At 56.4% G+C, this 19,320-nt stretch overlaps 1 protein-coding gene across 3 annotated transcripts in view; it reads right to left on the bottom strand.

Moving 5' to 3' along the window:
* ptpn11b (protein tyrosine phosphatase non-receptor type 11b) overlaps positions 1-19,320 on the bottom strand; it is a 41,914-nt gene that overhangs the window by 4,595 nt on the left and 17,999 nt on the right. For 2 of the 3 annotated variants that reach the window (XM_088616712.1, XM_088616713.1), the window contains 9 exons: positions 17,607-17,729; positions 8,210-8,404; positions 5,654-5,846; positions 4,313-4,429; positions 3,965-4,078; positions 2,601-2,697; positions 1,793-1,872; positions 1,314-1,469; positions 426-557 (listed from right to left, as the gene is read on the bottom strand). In XM_088616712.1, coding sequence (XP_088472838.1) covers positions 426-557; positions 1,314-1,469; positions 1,793-1,872; positions 2,601-2,697; positions 3,965-4,078; positions 4,313-4,429; positions 5,654-5,846; positions 8,210-8,404; positions 17,607-17,729 — 1,207 coding nt within the window. Of the gene's footprint in view, positions 1-425; positions 558-1,313; positions 1,470-1,792; positions 1,873-2,600; positions 2,698-3,964; positions 4,079-4,312; positions 4,430-5,653; positions 5,847-8,209; positions 8,405-17,606; positions 17,730-19,144; positions 19,165-19,320 lie in introns of those variants that run through there. The other variant, XM_088616714.1, reaches the window with a different exon arrangement.

The raw sequence follows: 19,320 nt of genomic DNA, 5'->3' as shown, positions 1-19,320 counted from the left end.
TGTTTACGCAGAAGTGCATTTAAAAGTGAAGCAGGAGGCACATCTGTGGGATTCTGGAACACCCTACCAATCCATGTTGCTGAAGTAGATAACCCCGGCTTCTCCCAAGAAACACCACTCCTGTCGAAAACCCAGCTGGACCAGATGGGGCCTCCACTTGTCCGTAACTGTTGTGTTTTTAACTAAGCTGGGGCAAATCTGAGCTCCTGCCAAACGAACCCGAGCCGGCCCACTCTCTCAGGGCCAGGCCTGAGGTACGGGAGACCGACTGGGGCCACCTCCCCTGTCCAGAGCTGACCGGCCGGGATCAGCACAGGACGGGATCGGGCCGCGTGCAATCCAGAGCCCCGGCACGCCTTGTACAAACTGCTCCCGCTGCCCGACGGCGCGGGAGACCCCTCATGCTCTGGCCCCCCCCAGCTCACCCGGTCCAGATGCGTGACGTTCAGGATCCGCAGGATGTAGTCCTGCGCCGGCCGCTCCTCCACGTTCCGCACGCACACCCGGCCGAAGTCCTGGGAGCAGTCGCAGTCCGGCCAGTACCGCACGCACTTGTTCTGCAGGGGCAGGGAGAGAGGAGCCCCGTGAGTCTGCCCAGCCCGGAGACTTGTCAGCGCCGCAGCGCCGCAGCGCGCTCCACGGTCGCAGGACGAATAATTACATCCACAGGGGCATTAAAGGAATCACCTGAAACCACTTTTTATGCCTCAATGCAAAAACCTGAATGAATCAGCCGCAGTGCAGTTTCACCACCCTGACTAACAGTACTCGCGCCTGGGGCAAGTCTTGCCCGTCCGGACCAGGGTAGTGAAACCGGTCTGTGGTGCCATTTTAATATTTTCTGTGTTTCCTTTCAGTCTTTGGACCTGTGTGAGTGTGCGTCTACAGGTAGGTCCCTTTTCGGACTTTTAAGGCCCCAGGGGGAATGGGGGGCAAGGGCCACCACTTTTCTTGACCATCCGCCACTGGAGGTGGAGGTGACGTGGTCAGCATCACGCTCCGGCCGGATTAACCCCCGGTACTCACCTGGAAAGCAGGCTGAGTGGACCTGGGGGCCAGCTGGAAGGAATGAGAGCTACAGCGTCTGCCCCTACCTGGGCCTGAACCCGGGACCTTCCGGTCAGGAGCTAGACGCCCTTGCCGGTTTTTTGTTCAGAGAGCTGGAGTCTCCCAGGACAGAGTTTCTACACCCACCCAGGTTCCTCCACATTCCTCACGGGTGGCGGACCAGCGCAGAAGCTCTGGAGCGCATCTTTCTCGTTTTAAAAACACCACCACCACCACCACCACCCGTCAGCGACCAGTTAGCCTACCCGGCCTCTCTCCAGTTCCTTGGTTGTCATGACGATCACATGGGTGTTCTCCTGGTACACCATCTTCCAGAAGTCCTCGACGGTGTTCTGCAGGCAGCCCTGCGTGGCGATGTACATCTTACTCACACCCACCAGCCGGCCATCGTCCTGCACGCTCTGTGGGCAGGACGGACAGTCAGGGGCACAGCCTGACGGGCAGGGCCAGGACAGACAGGGGCAGGGGCAGGCAGAGGGCAGGAAGGGCACAGACAAGACAGGCAGAGGCAGGACAGGCAGGGGCAGGGTGAGGCCAGAGAGGGGCAGGGGCAAGACAGGCAGGAGGGGCAGGGGCAGGTACAGGGTGAGGGCAGGGAGGGGCATGGGCAGGACAGGCAGGGGTAGGGGCAGGGCAGGCAGAGGCAGGAGGCGAAGAGGCAGGGGCTGGGAGAGGACAGACAGAATGAGAGAATGAGAGAAGGAAAGCTGGGCTGGGTTCTGACCTGGATGTAGTTGGCGTTGATGTAGTCGGAGCCAGGGACTTCTGGATCTACCTCCTTCAGAATCACACGGGTAGTATCAACTAGGAGATCAAAAGGATGGCTTTGATTAGATGGGATTGAAGGAACCACTTCTGGCGAGTAACTCCTGGGAGCATCCCGGGAAAACAGAGCCTATTTTTTTTTCTATCAAAATAAATTTTAATAAACTATTTCACAAAAAATGTCTCAAACTCTAAGTACACACTCTAACAGATTTAGATCAATTAAAGGCTTTCTTCATCAGGTGATTGTCCATTATCAACCCGAGCAAGAGGATGCTGGGGCTGGACTTGCACCATGACAGAGTTCCTCCAAGCCCAGCCCCTTGCTCTGTCCCTGCTCCGAGCCTGCGGCCGTCCAGTCCTCCGCAGGAGCTCAGGGAACAGGGATTTCTGCTTTAGTCCCTGTACAGGGCCCACAGTCCCTCGCCGTGGAGAAGCTGAAACCACAGCCTATCCCAGAAGCACGGGGCACGAGGTGGGAGTGCACCTCGACTGTGTGCCAGTCCACCGCAGGGTCCGCAATCCCACACTCATTCACACACACTAACTCACATGCTCATCCGCATGTGCACACACACATTCACACACACATCCCCACACTCATTCGCATGCACACACTCATTCCCGTGCACGTGCAGATGTGCACACACACACACACACACACACACACACACACACACACACACACACAAAGGTGCACTCTCTGGGACCCTCACTTTCTGCCACGCAGCAATGCAAACCTGAAGCACGGCGCGACGCTCACTTACAAGGCAGGATGTTCTTGTATCTGTTCTTGCTCTTGTTCGCTGGCCTTTGCCCCTCTTTCCGGGGGTACAGCAGCTTGCACTCCTGCTGCTGCAGCATCTGGACGGGCGACAGACACAGGTGTAGACCGCGCACAGACTGGCCGAGCACCCCGCACCCCGATTCCTCGACACCCTCCTTCTCACTCATCAAGATCAATTTCTCTTCCACAGTCTGGAGTCGGTGACTCTTTTTTTTACCAGGCCCCCTGACATTCTGCAAGAGCTACTTGCTCATAACTCCGGCTCGAACCATTCAGGTCGCACAGGTGGGATAAGGGCTGTGGTGCCTCCCCCCGAGCTGCGCCGGTCTCCGAACCGAGCGTCTGTCTCAGGACAGCCCCGCCAGAGACACTCTGACCTCACGGCCGCCCTGTACGTCACAAGGGTCACAGCCGGGCACAAAATCCAGTGAGGTCCGAGTGTCTCTGGCAGGGCTACACCGTCAGGCAGGTCTGACTGTTACTCCCCCAGCCCTGGTACCAGCACCACCGGTGCCACAGGACCTGGACTGTGTTCCTTTAAGGGCTGAGCCTAGCTGCCCTCTTTCTAATCCTCTTGGATTGACGTCACTAGGAAACTGCAGACGGAGGAAACCCAGATTTACCCAGCGCCTCTCCTACGTGACTTACAAACACAGAGGAGACTCTGGGAACTGACACTGCTTTAAACAGCGACACTCTTGTCTTCAAGGAGAGAAAGATGACTAAACACACAGTGAGCGTCGATCCACAGCAGCGGAGAGCACAGATCTCAGCCTGGCGTGAGGCTGTATAAACTCCCAACCCCAGGTCTCAGCGCCGCGCCCTCCTGCTGGCTGCAGATGAGCAAGCGTTAATGAGGCATCCATAACGAGCTGGCTGGCCTGGTTCGTCTCCTCCCCCTTCCTCAGCGCCAGCTCCCTGCTGTGTGCCCCTCACATGCTCGGTGCCTAATGGTTGCGGGGACACAAGCTGTCTGACAGGGCACCCCTAATGGAAGTGTCAATCAAAACCCACATGTGGTCTGGCTTCCTTCGGTACCCCTGCCAGCGCAGAGAGGAAATCGCCTAATTGGTCCGAACAAACGCTGGCCCACTCGCAGGCCTGCAAGCAGCGAGCAGCTCTCCTGAGAACGATGCTGTCGCCTGATCCAGGGCAGGCACAGACAAACTGACAGGGACTGACTCCGGACTCCAGAACCTCCCCTGCGTCCCAGCCTGAACCCCCAGATTAAGTCCTACCCGGGGAACTTGGGGGCGTCCGGAGGGAGGAAACAGTCACAGAGTTACACACTCCGACACACCTGACCCCAGCCGGTTCTGTTCAGCCCGTGGGGGCGCACTGTACCTCAAACTCCTCCCAGAACCCCTGCTTGGGTTTCTCCGAGTTGTCTGCCACCTTGTTCAGCTCCCTCACGCGGTTTTCGATGTTGGCTGCGTTTATCCTCGTGGCGTTGAAGGGCTGCAAGAGGGAGGGGGGGGGAAACCGAAAATCAGACTCCAGCAGACACCTGGAACCCCTTACAGCTTACGTGTTTGGAAGCCAGATGTCTTGTAGGAGATATTTCAAATAGAATGTATGCAAAACCTCCAGGGAAATAGTCCTGGACCTGTCACGCCTGGCCGGGGTGCTGACAGTGAGGAGCCGAGCCACGGGGTCCAGAAGCTGGCGCTCCAGCAGCACCGGAGAACTTGCCTGTTTGAGGTGGACCACGATGCCGTTCTTCTCCACCATCGGGTTCTTCTTGTAGTGCTCCACCAGGTCGGCGAGGGTGTCGAAGCGCTCCCCGCCCCCCACGTCGTACTTCCCAGCCTGCGGCGCACAGAGGAGAGCAGCCAGTGAGACCCCAGAGAGAGAGGCTCTCAGGCGCAGCCTGGCAGGGCGGGGCCGGCAGGAAGCAGCGCGATGATCCCCGATGGAGCCGGCTGCTCCGTTCCCACCGGACACAGGGAGGGAGCTGGAGCCCCAGCAGACCGGCTCTGCGCCGCCGCTCTCCGAGCACCGCCTCCCAACAGACAGCAGAAGCCCCCGAGATCAGCCACTCTAAACGTGCCTGACGGGAGGCGCGATTTTCCACTGCTGGTGGATTAATCCCGAGCAGCTTTCTGCTGGGCTTCTGAGAGTTTATCAGCAACACAGGGCCTGAGCCAGGTCACTGGGCTCGCTGTGAGAGGGGACTGTGGGTGAAAGTGTCCGTTCAGCTTCTTCGCCACATGCACAAGTGCAATGAAATGCTCATTTGCATGTATGCTCAAATATAAAGACATCAAGAAAACACCAGACTTAAACACAGAACAGGAGCAGCAACAACAATCAAGTTAAATAACACTCAACTGAAATAAAAGTCAGCACAAGCCGTGTGCAAAAGGGAACCCCTCAGCGTGAGACAGTGGTAGAAGTGGAATTCAGTAATCTGACAGCCTGTGGGAAGACAGCGAGTTGTAGAAATGTCCACAGTACAGGGGAGCTGTACTCCAGGAATGGACTGGGCTTCCTGATAACCCCCTGTAACGCCTTTCGGTCAGACATCGAGCTGCTGCCAAACCACACTAACACCATGTCAGCTAAACAGACTGGACACGCGTCTAAAGAGAGACGTCCAGTATCTCAGTCAGAGAAAGAGACGCGTGAGGTCGTGGGAGTGCTTTCTTGCAAGAACCCTGGCAAACGGTGACTTGAAAGGAAATGAAAGTGATTCAGCGCGTGACGTCCGCCAGGGAGAGCCGCTCCGACAGAGCCGGAGGGCGAGCGGGAGCAGGAACACGGGAGTCTCCGGCAGGAAGGCGAGCTGCCAAACCGCCCCCCGGCGCCCCCAGGGGAACAGGAAAGGGCCGCTGCCGCTGGGGAAGAGATAACCTCAACTGGCAGGCGGAAGGGCTTAGTGTCAAGCGCCGCAAGACCCCCCTCGGCCTCTGCCCCTCGGCGCGACCCGGAAACGCAAGGCGTGTGCGAGGTGTGAGCTCTCCCCCTCGTGCCCCTGTTCCGGACAGAACCCGCGGCGGGCGCAGAGCGACCCGGGGTGCCGCCCCCACCCACCTGGCAGCGGATCATGACGTGGGTGACCTTGGTCTTGCGCTCCACGTACTCGTGCTTCTCCTCGTGGGTCAGGACGGACAGGACGAAGTCGCCCGGCTTGCTCTGGCTCTCCCTCACCAGGAAGCTGCCCGGCTTGCCCTTCTCGGTCAGCAGTTTCTCCGCATCTCTCCCCGACAGGTGCCCGTGGTACCACCTGAGGCACAGGAAGAGGAAGGTACACAGTGGGCACATCAGTGGGGTTTCAGACACAGCAGCCTGAGCTGTTCCAGGCTTGACAGCGCTAGACAACATGCTTGGCTTCTTTAGACGCCAGTACCCATTTCCCCCAAATCAGAGGGAACGCTGGGCGGGAGCTGCCAGTTAAAAAGGGGGTGTTTCCCCATGTCAGTTAACACAGGCTTTACAGGCCGTGAATTCTCTGAAGTTGTTTGGCCGTGTCTCAATGCTGGTGAGGTGAGGAAGTGACAGAGACGCCCTCTTGGTACCTGATGCTCTTTATCAGACCCAGAGGGCGTCCCGTGTCTCTTCCGTCCCCGCCTGGACTCCCGAAGACTTCCGGACTGCAGAGAAAACCGGCAGCACGAAGCGCAGAATAAAAGTCTCCTGGCAGATTGAGGTGTGTGGTTCATTACTGACAGACACGGTAAGTCACTCAAGAAAACCTCATAGCTGTGAAACTGCTCTCTGGAAACCAGCGCTTTCAGAACTGCTCCGTCAACCAACTGCCGAAAACCCACGGCCTGTGTCAGAGATCGGCAGGAGAGAGAGAGAGAGAGAGAGAGAGAGAGAGAGAGAGAGAGAGAGAGAGAGAGAGAGAGAGAGAGAGAGAGAGAGAGGCACTGACATCAAAGCCCTGTGCCTGGTACTGGCGGGCTCTTAGCTCCACACGACAGGGGCAAAAGCGCTTGCTGCTGTTTCTGAGCACAGCGGACTGAAGAGGCTGGGGAGCACACTGGAGCCCCGGCCCTGAGGGCACACTGGAGCCCCGGCCCTGAGGGCACACTGGAGCCCCGGCCCTGAGGGCACACTGGCGCAGCACAGCGCTCCAACAGGGGCCAATCTGCACAGCTCAGACTCGGGAGACACTGTTTCTTACAAGAACACGTACTTGGTTACCGTTTCTTTGAGCAAATAATTGCTCCGCTGGAGATGACATCTGCTCGGTGCCCAAGAACATGAAGCGCAATGCTGACAAGCAGCAGGTTTTTTTTTTTTGCACGTGATTTGTTTTAGAAAACCGAGCCGATGTGTCTGTGCGGGCGTGCGAGTGCGTGTGGGTGGTGGGAGAATTTCTTCAAAACGGGTTCAAATTCTACCAAAAAACCACAGAGTCGTGGATAAGCTGACATCAGCATCCCCTTAGTTAGAAATTAGACCTGAGAGCTGAATTCACTTTGAGCCGTTGGTGCCCTATCGCTGCTCGTGTCTATATATATCGATCTGAGGTAGCTGCGTGGCAAGAAAGCTGCGCTGGGCCCTATAAATAATGAGTCCAGGAGGGTCTCACTGTCATTAACTGGCAACTGAAGGCGAGTTACCAAGGAAACGACTTTACCAAACTGTTCTGACGGAGAAGAACGGCCACAGGCGCTCCTAACGAAACTGATCACCTCTTAAATACACCGCTCTGCGTCAGAGGGTAATTATTACCATTTGGAGAGACCGCCAAGCAAACACAGAGACCAGGGCGGCTGTCGTGCTCCAGAAACAGGTGACATGTCACCTCAGGACTCACCCGCGGGCACTAAACTGGTGAGCAAACCATGGCAAACTTCTAACTCCTCAAACCCAGCGGACAGAAATAAACTTCTTGAACGTTTAATTTCTTGTTAGGCTCTTTACACCTGCAAAACCCTTATCGTGAATTTAGAACAGAAGAGAGCACGTCAGGTCGCAAACAGCACGTCACGTCCTTTCACCCATCACGCTGCCTGCCAGTTCGACACCAGTGTGATCTGACCACTGCTGGAGGGGTGGGGGTGGCCAATACCACAATCTGGGTCTCCGCTGTACCTATTGGCTACACACAAGAATTCACCTGTGGATGTTTTAACTCTCACTTGGCCCAGGACAGGGTTGAGAGCGCAGATGACATATATCCGGTCAGGAGGAATCGACACAACTTGCAGCTGGTAAAACATTCTAGTAAAGAGTGTGCGTGGCTACATCTCTGCACAGCACTCTGATATAAAATATATCACAGGCAAGACCCACTGGTCCTTGTGGAAAAGTGCTATTGTCTATTCGAACCAAGATTGAAAAACACCTCCGACTGGACCTTTCATCATAAGCTCCCCCACACCCCTTTCCTCCGCCGATCCCTCCGAACAGGGTGGGCGGCGTGACGTAGGAGAGGCGTTATCAAACGAGCCACGACTCTTTCTCTCCTCCTCCTCTGGCTCCGTGGGCCGCAGTTGTGAGTCACACTCGCACTGATGTGCCAGAGCTCAACCCCCCCGGCTTTCAGGACGGTCAGCTGGAATCAGGAGGTCAGCAGGAGCCCCGTCAGAAGCTGTCAAAACGAATGTCAAAACCAGCCACTCGGCAGGCCCGTACCTCTCGGACGTGGGGTCCTTGCAGTTCAGGGGGTACTTGAGCTCGATGATGTCCCCACTCTTCTCGCGCAGCAGGTCGTGCTGCTCGGTGTAGTACTGCACCAGCTCGGCCAGCGTGGCGAACTTCTCGCCCCCGTACAGGTCGTAGTAGTCCCCCGAGTTCTGGATCTTGATGTGGGTGACCTCATCGTTCCGCCTAGAACAAAGGGGGACGAGAGCAGCGTGTTGGGACGCAGAGCTGACAGCCTGTCGGGTCCCAGAAATAACCACCCGGCCACGTTCCAGCTGCTCCAGCCAATCCCGGGACGCCAGAGACGGACACACGCACACTCACACCTGGGCCACTTTTCCCAGAAGCCCGTCCACCTGTGAGCATGCCTGTAGGCCGTGGAGGAAGCCGGAGCGCTCAGAGCAAACCCAGGTGAATAAGGGAGGACACACAGACAGCACCCATTAAACCCCAGGCCCCAGCGCGACTGTGCTGTCATCACTGAGACACGGCTGGAGAGCGGCACTGGTTTCACAGAAGAACTGCTTCTGACGAGGGCCGGGCGCCGGGCACAGCCGCAACAACAGAGCTCCCGGATGTGCCGAGCCGATCCCTTCAGAGAGGGGGAAAAAAATCAGGGCCGTTTCTCGAGCGGAACCGACGGACCATGCGGACACTGGCGTTTTTGACCAATTTCATTCAGTGGGGAAAAAAGTCAACGTTTGCGTCTCAGAAAAGGAACTTTCACAGGGACAGAACCACAGGTCACACAGCCAGCCCAGGAAACACACCCTGTAGCTCACTGCATTAGTGGAATAATGCTGGAGCAGTTTACTGATCTCAGAGGGCTTTGTTGAAAAACACCTCGTCTGCTGCACTTGTTTTTAAACCCAGCAAAGCACAGCTGCTGTCCGTCTGAGGTCTGCATTATACAGACTGAAGGGGCTGGGGGCCTGAACGTCATACAAGTATAAAAGGCTCTGCTTCTATAAATGAGTCAAATTCGCACCTTCGAGACAAAGGCTCAGAAGAGAAGTCAATCCTTCACACCGCAGGCAAATTGCTGAAGCGATTCCAGCCGCGCTGAAAGCGAACAAGATCTCTGATCGGCTACCCTGGCGGTTGCGCTCTCAGTACACGCCTCACACAAGGAGCTTTCGGAGGCGGGGGGGCGAGGGGGGAGAGGGGAGTGGGGGGGTTTCAGATTTCTGAACGCCTTCACTGAGAAACCATGTTCATCCACCCCAGCGTTCAGCCTCTCGGCCTGCACAAGGCCGCGGTTCCCCCGCCAGCGAGACAGATAGAGATCTGCAGCAGGAGCGCCTCGGCAGCCGTCAACCGTCAAACTTCAACACACAAACAAAACGGCAGAAAGTTTTCCACTGAGGTGTAAACCTTCCTATGGCTAAACTTGTTCTGTTAGTTTCTAACAGCTAGGTCACGTCCTGTAAATATTAGAATAGTCCGAAAATGTATATTGCATGGACACTCAATATTCTGCAACCTAAGCCAGAGGAACTGACGTGCTGTCTGCCGAGATACTTAACTTGCTAGAAAACCTTATCTAACATCACCACTGTAGACTGTTTCAGGAGAACAGCCTTCTACTGCTCTTGAAATCACTTTACCCGGTACAATCCACAGGTGATTGAATGCATTGCCACTGTAGCGGAAACTGCTTACGTCTCGACAAAACAACACTTTCGGGACTGGGCAGAGAACAGCAGACTTGGGAATGTCGGGGCTCCGGGGCCTGCAAGGCGTATCGGACACCAGGGACCTGCTGAAGTCTGAGCAGACCAGAACCGCGGGCCCTGAAGGCCTCACACACCTCATCGCTCCTGAACACACAGACTGGAATCTGTAAGGTATGGCAACCATCTTGGAGAAGGGCAAGACTGAAGTCAAGTCTAACAATCATTCGGATAATCATTCCTAAATGACCGCTGGTAGCAGCGGTGCTACTCTCCTTGTCCAATCCGCTGGGGAGTCACAAACTGGCTTTGAACATGGCGACGAGGGAGCTGACAGCACCTCAAGAAAGACGGAGTGCACCGACATCGCATCCCTGTGTACAGTGCTGAACAGAACGGCTTGCTCTCATGCCCTTGGCTGTCCTGTAAAGGGCGTGCAACTCTGTGATGCCTTCCCAGCGCACAGCCTACAGCCACTGCTTCATCCCTGCCCTGCTGCTGGCCGGGTGACATCACCGGTACGAGCCCAGCCGGGGCGGAGCCGCCGCCACCCCCCCCTCCTCAGCTCTGCACTGGACTGGCCCGAGCACCCTCCTGCTGCTCCAGAGACTCCCTCCGTGCCCCCTCGGCCGAGTCTGAGCCCGGGGCTTCTGTTGCAGAGGCTGAAGGCCCAGAGAGGGAACCCTTCCTGCTCAGCATTGTCCGGCAGTGTGATCACACCAGCACCATACTCGCGCCTCTGTGTGAACACAATGGGGGTCTGAGGTTACAGCCGTGCTGCCCGCCAGCGCTGCTCGACCTGATGAGCCCCGCTTGCTAATTTGATCTACAGAGCATTAGTTCATTACGAATGTCACTGCCAAAGCGATGCTCTTTCAGAAGGAACAGGGGAGGGGGGGCAGAGGCCTACACAATCACGTCATTGAAACCATTCTGCACAGCGGCTTTCCAGCAGGCAGCCACTGTCCCGGAGTGTCTCCGACGTCGGCATTAGTAAGGGAAGAGCCCAGGTCCTGACGTGCGCCCCCAGCAGGGCCGGCCACGTGATGACACCCATCGAGCACGCATTTAGGGTAAAGAAAAGGCTTCGTCCCCCCATTCCCGGACCGCCCCTGCTCCGATCCCTCTGGACCCGCCTGTGGTGGGGAGAGCCGCGCCCTGTGCTCGCTGTTCCGACGACACAGCCTCCTGTCCGCATTTCCCTCGCTCCCCTGGCTTGCCCTCGGAGTTTCTGCTACGTGTTGCATTTGTGCGGAGCAACACACGGAGTCTCATTAGAGCCTGAAAATTACCACTGCCTGACAGCGGGCCTGATAATGCACGCTATAAACGGTGAAAGGAGTACAAAGGGAGAGAAGCATGACAATAAAGAAGAAAGGCTGCCCTTTTCTGGGCTGAAATAAAACCAGGTTAATCTGACACTTCAGACTCCTTATCACAACGGCTAATACCTCCAGTCCCAGGCTGTAGTTCCCTAAAGAAAGGAAAGAGAAATTATCTGCCCTGCTCTCTTCTCAGTGAGAGCTTCTACTGCTGTCAAGCCTGGCAGAATATAATGCGCTTCCTCAGAACAGAGCGGCTGTGGGTTTTTTTTCTTTTTCGGCTCCTAGGGTTTATCTGTTGTGTAATGGCTCATTAGAAGCAAAGAAACGTTTCTGTAATTCTGGCCTGGCGCTCTGCCTGTGAAAGCGAGAGAGGGAGAGAGGCAATGATGGAGCCCTGGTACGTCTATTAGACCGGAGCACGGTTCCAATAGATGAGAAAATGCAGCTTTATCTGATGACCCGGGGGAGAAGCACCACTCTCTAATGGCTTCATAATTGCTACTGCTAGTCCAAGCTCCGTTTCCCCAACGAGAGTCTCCAGTCAGCGAAGAGGCCATTCAGACCTTGTAGTTTGCAGCCAATTGATTCCAGGATCTCTAGAAAGAAGCCAGGGCACCTAAACAACATGTCTGGGTGACCTGTTCCGTACTCCCACTGCTCTTTCCATGAAGATCCTCCTACTCTCACCCCTAAGTGTGCTCCTCCTGGCTTCCATCAGCACTCCGCGGGCCCTGACGCCGAACGGGCAGGTCAGTGTGGCTGCCCCCTCGCTGCTGACCCTGACCGCTGACACACACACAGCGGGGGAGGAAGAGACCCCTCCCAAAAAACACGGCCAACAGCAGCCGGCCACAAACCACGAGCGCCGAGAGAGCTGGCCCGCAGCTTTCTGCTTGACGCAGGGATTGCTGGCGAGATACAGACATTGAAGCGCGCAGCGGCTCGTCTCCTCTACCCGCGCGCCGCCCGCTGTGGGCGCGTTGACGGCCGTGCGCCAGGAAACCCAGAGGGGACGGGGAGATTCTGTAGGTTGCACGACGGCGCGAGGGGCGAGACAGCAGCCCGGAGGAAAACCCACGGGACCCTCACTGGCGGCCGCCTGGCAGCTCGCTACGCTGTACAGCCTGTACCAGCTGACCAGCGCTCACGGCCTCCCTTGACCGCAGTGCTGGCAGAGCCAGGATCCCGGCTGGGCGAGATCTGCCAAACCACTTTCTTGTGCGCGGCATCGCCACCAGGAAGCAGACCTTCCCTCGGGCTCAGCCTGCTGCACTCCTGCGGCCTCGGGCCTCACGAGCGGTTTCCTGCATTCCTGTGGTCCATCCCAGGCGCGTGGACATCATTTCTGCGGGCTGGTTTTCGAGGTCTGGATAAAATTACACAAGGGGGCAAAAAAAAAAAACCTGCCGCTTTCTCGCGAGCCGCAGAGCTGTGTGGTCTCGTCCGCCCGAGCCAGTCCTCATGTCCCCACCCCTCCCTGCTCGCTCACTCCCACAGCCCCCCCTGCCCCCGGTGACCACCCACCCCAGAGATTTTAACTGGTAGAGCTTTCCAGCCCATTACACAAATTCCAGTTGTGCTGTTTTGGGAAGCGGAACAGGCGGCGCAGCGCTGTACCAGCAGGTTCAGCACCAGCTGGGGGAGAGGCGCGTCACAGCCTGGGAGCTCCGCATGCCTGCAGGAGCCTGGGAGCCCACAGGGGGCGCCGTCTCCCAGCCCAGGCCACCCTCCCCAAAACGAAGCAGCCTTCAGGGAAAAATCAGTACCAATCCCTCTGTGGGCATCCCTGGCATTGAGTGACTGGAACACAGGGCGCGGACTCTGCTACAGTTTAAAAGCACTGGCTGTAGTTTTCGATTTGAAAAGAAGGTAGGACAAAAACAGGAAGAACTGAATCACAGCCCTGCTATTTTGCTGCCATTACACGGCGCGGAGGAATCTTCGCTGCTTTCAGAGGCTTTTAAAAACCTGATTGACAGCGCTTGTGCGGATAGGTGGGCAATGTTAAATGCAGCCAGTGACGGACGCGCAGAACCCCACATCCTGGCTGCTGGGTGTGGGGGTGGTGCTGGCGGGGGGGGGGCTTGTGTGCTTGCAAATTCTCACCACTGCTGTGCTGAAGCTGTCAACATGATTTAATGTCTAATGGGCTTTGAGTTCTCCGATAACGCAGCAGGGCCACTGTTCTTGGAAACACATTTCCTGAAAAGCTACACCATCTTTTTAAAATACAGATATCCCCTTCCTGTCATCGCCAGATGGAGTCGGAGCGGACTTCTCCCAGTGCAGGCTTCCTTATAGAGAGGGACCGGCACTGCCCGCTGGTGACTCAGACAGCTGCCCTGAGCTATCCGGGGGGGGGGGCACCTTGGAGAGGGGGCACCGGGGTGGTTGAGGGGTTATTCTACCTGCTGAGCTCAAAGAAAGCTGCACGAGGCCGATGAAGACCCCCCCAGCCCAGCCACAGCCTGATCTCCTCCACCCCCAGCTCCCCCCCTTCCATCTTAGACAGGGGAATGGCTTCGTCACGGTAGGGAATAATCAATCATCACCAGGCTGCCACTGCTAAAAATACCAGATCTCACGGACGAGACGAAAACAGCAAGAAAAACGAAGACGGACGGAGCTGTCTGATCTGAATTTCGGGCTCTCTCTCTGGGTAACGGAGGCAGGTCATATCCCGGGACTGGGGGGAGCTGGAGATGGGTTTTTCTACTGGTACCGTTACCGTCACAACGTCCAAAAAGAAACTTGGCTTTTTTACCACTTTTTCTTCACAACAACTCTCACAACCACGACTAAGGCTGCAGGCTGGGTCCAGTCTGGCCAGTCCCAGGCCACAGGGACAGAGGCACGAATCCTGAGCTCCCCTGGAGCTGCCCAGTGCTCCCTCCGGCCGCGGGAGAGACAGACGGGGAGTCTGAGACGCCCCAGCTCGCTGCGCTGCGGGCTGACAGGCGAGCAGGAGGAAGGATCTGTGTGGATCTGCGGAAAACGGGGCTGAAACAGGGGTCACACAGAACAATGCGTGGCGCGCGACCATCCAGGGCTTCCTTCCTGCACAAGGCACATCGCAGACATACCGCCAGGCAGCCGCCACCTCCAATGACCACTGACAGTCCTCTCTCCCTGTAGCCTTCCCACTCCTCGCGCTCAGCGACGCTCTGGAGACCAGCTCCTGGCCGTGTCTGGTCGCACATCAGAATCCAAGCACGGCCGGACGGGGGCTCACTAAGGACTAGCCGATCGTGACTGTGAATAGTGTTCGCAGACCAGCAGGGGGCGGTCTTCCCTTCACAGCAGAATTTCCAACCCAGTTCCCCAGTAGCGTGACTGGAGACATTGTACTGCAGGAGGTGCTGCCCTCTGGGTAAGACCCTAAACACCTGATTGCCCGGACACTGAACACGCCATGGCACTGCTCACAAGATCAGGGGTGTTAACCCTCCTGCCCCAGCCAAGTTCTATTGTGGGCTTGAACGATGCGACTCCCTAAGGTGTCCTGTCCTTTTTAGCCAGTGGAGGATCAGACATTCGTCACACCTGTGTCTCTGGCAGCCGACCTTCAGTGTGAACGCCACCACAGCTTCCGGAAACAAAAATCTCTGGAAATGCTCCAGAGGCAAGCTGGGGGGGTGGCTGCCGTGAAAAAGCAAAAGCGAAATTCCCAGTGCGTTTCGAGCGGCGGTCCGTCAGGCCCGCTGCAGGGCCCAGCTGTCATGGGCCCGCGCGGCTTCACCCGGGGGCAACAAGAGCAGAACGAAACCCGATCCGCCCGCCCTCCTCCCAGCATTCCTGAAACCTCTGGCATAGCTGCCAGCCCCTTCCCTCCGCGCCAGCCCGGCGATGTCACGAGTTCCACTGGATCAGCAGCGCCCGAACCGCCTGCGCGCCCCCTCCGGACCCCCGCGGCGCTGTCGGGGTGTGGGGTTACAGTGCGCCGCCCGCCCTGTCGCGGCCTGCCTGAAAGCCAATATTGAGGCATGATAAGCTACTAAATCTGCCGAGTTCCACTCATTCTCAGACAGCACGAGCTGCTCACATCATCCCGCCCCCCCGTCTCCCAGCATGCCGAGAGCCCCTCCCCAACACACTCCTACTGCGAGTGGCTCCCCGCGACCTGGCGGAAGCCGAGCCCCCCCTCCGTTTCCCTTTTCTTCGACCGTTCCGAGTTCGGCGCGCGCACCGCAGCGATTGCTAACCGATCGGGGACGCTGGCCCTGGCTCTCTCAGGAGTACACGAGAGACAGACAGACGCATCATAGGTCACAGCTACTGAAAAATCAGCAGCTCAACGGCCACTTTTAGAGGAACACCCTGAATTACAGCAGAAAAACAATTAAAAAATACAGAAATAATTATTGAATATTTATTAATTACAGGACAATTAGTCTGGTATTATCCCCCTCCCTGTGGAAACAGCTCAAACTGCACAAATGAACAGCCCCGGCAGCAGAAGAACGTGTCCTGCAACTTCTGTGTGTTTCTAAATGTCTGGAAACCTGAACCCCAACCAGCGGAATCTCCTCCTGCGAGCTCGCCGGGCGCTCTGCGGAGACGGAATACTGCGCGACGGACTCTTCCGCTGCTCCGAGTCTCTCTCTTGTGTTCGCAGCGCTTCCTGTGTGACAGCCCGGAGTGCTATTCTTGGGGCTTCTGGACCCCGCGAGGAAGCTGTGACAGGTTTGCGGTCTCTGGGGGGCACGAGCTGAGAGCACGTCCACTCCAGTCGAAACGGCAAAGATGCCACCGTTCAGAGTGTGTGCGAACTTCCGGGAACAAGGAAGCAGCTCCATGTTCCACAAGCTGAGGACTGCTGAACAATTCGCTCTGCTTAACCTCTGTTCGTGCTTCTGTACTCCAGATAACAGCGCTCGGCAAATCTCATACACAAGAGCCTGCAGCTCTTAAAGCCAGGAGTGGATCAGACTGCTGCGCAATGGGATCCTAACACAGGTCTGCCCACGCAGACATGCAGCCTCGTTCTGTGACACGCTGGAAACATGTTGCTAGGGGCTGCCGGAGAATAGGGGCCGTTCCCAGGATAATGTTTCACGTACAAACTGCACCAGCCTCTAACATTTCTACACTTCAATGAAGCAAAGCTCTTTCCCACACAAACGTGCAGCCGAGAACAAAAAGTGTGTCAATCCGATCAACTGGGAGCGAACCCCACAAAATTTCCAGAACGGAAACTCTACAGAGAGCAAGCTCTCATTCCGGCCACATCTGACAGCACTCCAGCACAGGTGGGCCCGTCTGAGCTCTGCAGATCCGGCCCGGAGTCTGTCTCAGGCAGGTTTCCGAATGGAAAATGACAGGGGGAAGTGTCCTGCCCGCCACCGCGATACGCCTCTGCCCCGAAACCGCACAGACCAGCGAATCACGTACGCGCTCCCTCTGCAAAAAGAGCGAAAACTCATCGGAGCTAGCTGCCACATAACCGACCATTTCCGGCACAGCTCGGTTTCGCTAGATGATCTCACAGTGAGCTGTCCTGTCTCTGGCGTTTGAAGAAGACACATGATTCAGGTCATTTACTCATCCTGCCCCTTCTGGCCTGCAAGGAGAAAACACCTTCATACAACCAGACTATTACACTGTTCACTGTGTAACTACACAGAGGCGGCAGAGCTCGGACAGCACAACGCTGCTAAAATCAAGTGAAAGAGTAAAAAACCCAGAGGTTGATGGTGATGACTGCAGTTACATTTTAACAAATGTAACCTGATATATCCAGGATTCCTGTTTGTGCGTGAAGAGCCTGTGCAGACTGCCCTAGCCTGCCCTAGTCTGCCGACGGTGGCCTCTACTCTGTACAGTAACGGCCTCGTCAGGCCATTCCTCACCCCCATGCCCAACCCCCAGACTTCACTGCTAGGAATGGAGATGAAGCACTGGGCCAGGGAGATAAGACTCCTGGCAGGCAGGGTGAGGCTCGTTGAGCGCTGTCAGCCCGGCCCGACAGCACAGCTGAGTCTAGACAGCACCACGCAGGGCAACAGCCCGACTGGACTTACCCCCCCTCCTGTCTTACCCCCCAGTCCCTGGCTGGAGCTGAGCTGAGCAGCCCCTCCCAGCTGGACCCGCTGCTGGCCTCGGGACAGCTGACCCTCCATGCTGGGCTGGAAGCACTGGTCGGCCATCCTGTGGACACCCGCACCCGAGCCCAGGGCCCCACTACACACGCTCGGGCCCCGTGACCACACACCCCCAGTTTGGTTGGAGGTCCCTAACGCTTGAGCTGCTCATGAGTGCAGGGTTGGCGCGAGTGACTTCATGAACAAGAACAGCGCCATAACTCATGGGCAGGAGGGAGGGGCTGCTGTCCAGCCCGGCGCAGGCAGAGGGTACCGGCGGGCCGGGCGGCAGCGAGGCGCGGGGCAGTACCTGACGGACAGGGTGAAGTCCCCAGGGTTGCTTTTGCTGGGGCGGGCGAGGAAGCTGCCATGGACCCCTCTGGTTAAGAGCAGCTGCTCCGCCTCGATCCCAGTGATGTTGGGGTGGAACCACCTGGAAAGACAGGGAACAGAGACGGAGAGCTCAGGAGCGGCCGGAAGGGAGGGCTGGGATTGGCTCAGGAGCCCAGGAGCTCAGGAGCTCAGGAGCCCAGGAGCGGCGCTCTGCTGCCTCGAGCTGCGCTGTGGGCACGCCCGTCCCTTTCCACACCTCCGGACTGCCAGGGCCCGCGACAGCAGCACTACTCTCTGACCACGACCCGCCTGCCACCCTGCCGAAGCCCTCTTACAGCCCCCTCCATGCGCTTTTCTCCATGGGCTGAGTTTTAGATCAAGCAATAAATAAAACTGAAAGGGCAGCGGTGTGCATGTTTAAGTTCATTTTCCCTTTGCACATTTTTAACACAGCTCACTCCGGGGTGACGCGGGTGGCCGGCTGCCTGCGCTTTTCATCTCCCCGGGACTCAACTCGCTCGAACCCGAACCCACAGCTCCTGCCAGGCTTCCTGTCGTCCAGCGCCCCCTGACCACCAGCCCAGCGAAGGTCCAGGTCCAGGACAGCCCACCAACACCGGCCAGCGGTGATCACATACTGACAGCTATTGAATTGATCAAGACCGGTCACAGAGAGCACTCTGTATTCAAGCCTCACTGTAAAGAAAAGAATTTCCAGCAGAAAGAGTTCAGTGAGTAAGAAACAGCAGAGACAGGCAGTGAAAAGAGTGACGCATTCATATTGTAAACCAATTAGTGCAATTCTGTTAGCAAGAGGCAAGCCTGCTTACAGAAAGGCACCGCAATTAAAAGGAAGAGAGACTAACAACTGCAGAAAACGGTACGAAGAAATGTTACTGACAGAAACAGTTTCTACTCTAAAATTCATCAGTTCAATTGAGCGAAACAAATCAGAGGGATCTTATAAACCTGGGGTTTTACTGCACTGATACAGAAAACCTGTGGAAACTAGATAAACTACGTGTTGAAGATAAAACAACTTCCACCCGTATCTGATTGTTTTACTTTACTGCTCTTTGTTTTACCGTAATGATGATGATTTATTTAAGACATGTTTCATAAATGAAGACTTTCTGCAAGCCTCGTGTGACCACTCTGGCGGTTTCATTTCACAGCGCGAACTGCGGTTCGAGGTGCCGATGCCCGGTTTATTAATTCCAGCCACCCCCACTGCTGCCGGGTCACACTCTCCTCCGCGTCCAGCTGGAGCAGAAGCAGACGAGCAGAGAGAGGAGCCACTGGGGCTCCAGGAGGCACAGAGAAAGCGCCAAGGTGCACAAACACAAGGTTCAGGCGAGGAATTTCACAGATAATGAATAATCTGCAACACGTGTGAATTACTGCGTTTTCACATTTCCCCTTCGAAAACCACACACCCTTTGACAACAATGAACCAAACAATTGTATCATGACATAGTAAAGGCTGATCAGCCTCAAGAAAAGCTCTTTACTGACTTCATGTGCCTCCCTTTCCACAGTTGATCAAACGTTTGAACGACCTGTTCGAACCCGCATCCCACGCGCTGCTAAAGAACACGCTGATGTATATTTATCTGCAGGTTTTTCAGCCTATTTGTACTGTTCTTCGCTTTTGGCTCCGCGATGAGAACAGAGCGTGGCCGCGGTGTGCT

This window comes from Lepisosteus platostomus, chromosome 23 (genome assembly GCF_059453375.1).
Source record: "Lepisosteus platostomus isolate fLepPlt1 chromosome 23, fLepPlt1.hap1, whole genome shotgun sequence".
NCBI lineage: Eukaryota > Metazoa > Chordata > Actinopteri > Semionotiformes > Lepisosteidae > Lepisosteus > Lepisosteus platostomus.
This window is presented reverse-complemented; position numbering and strand designations above follow the sequence as displayed.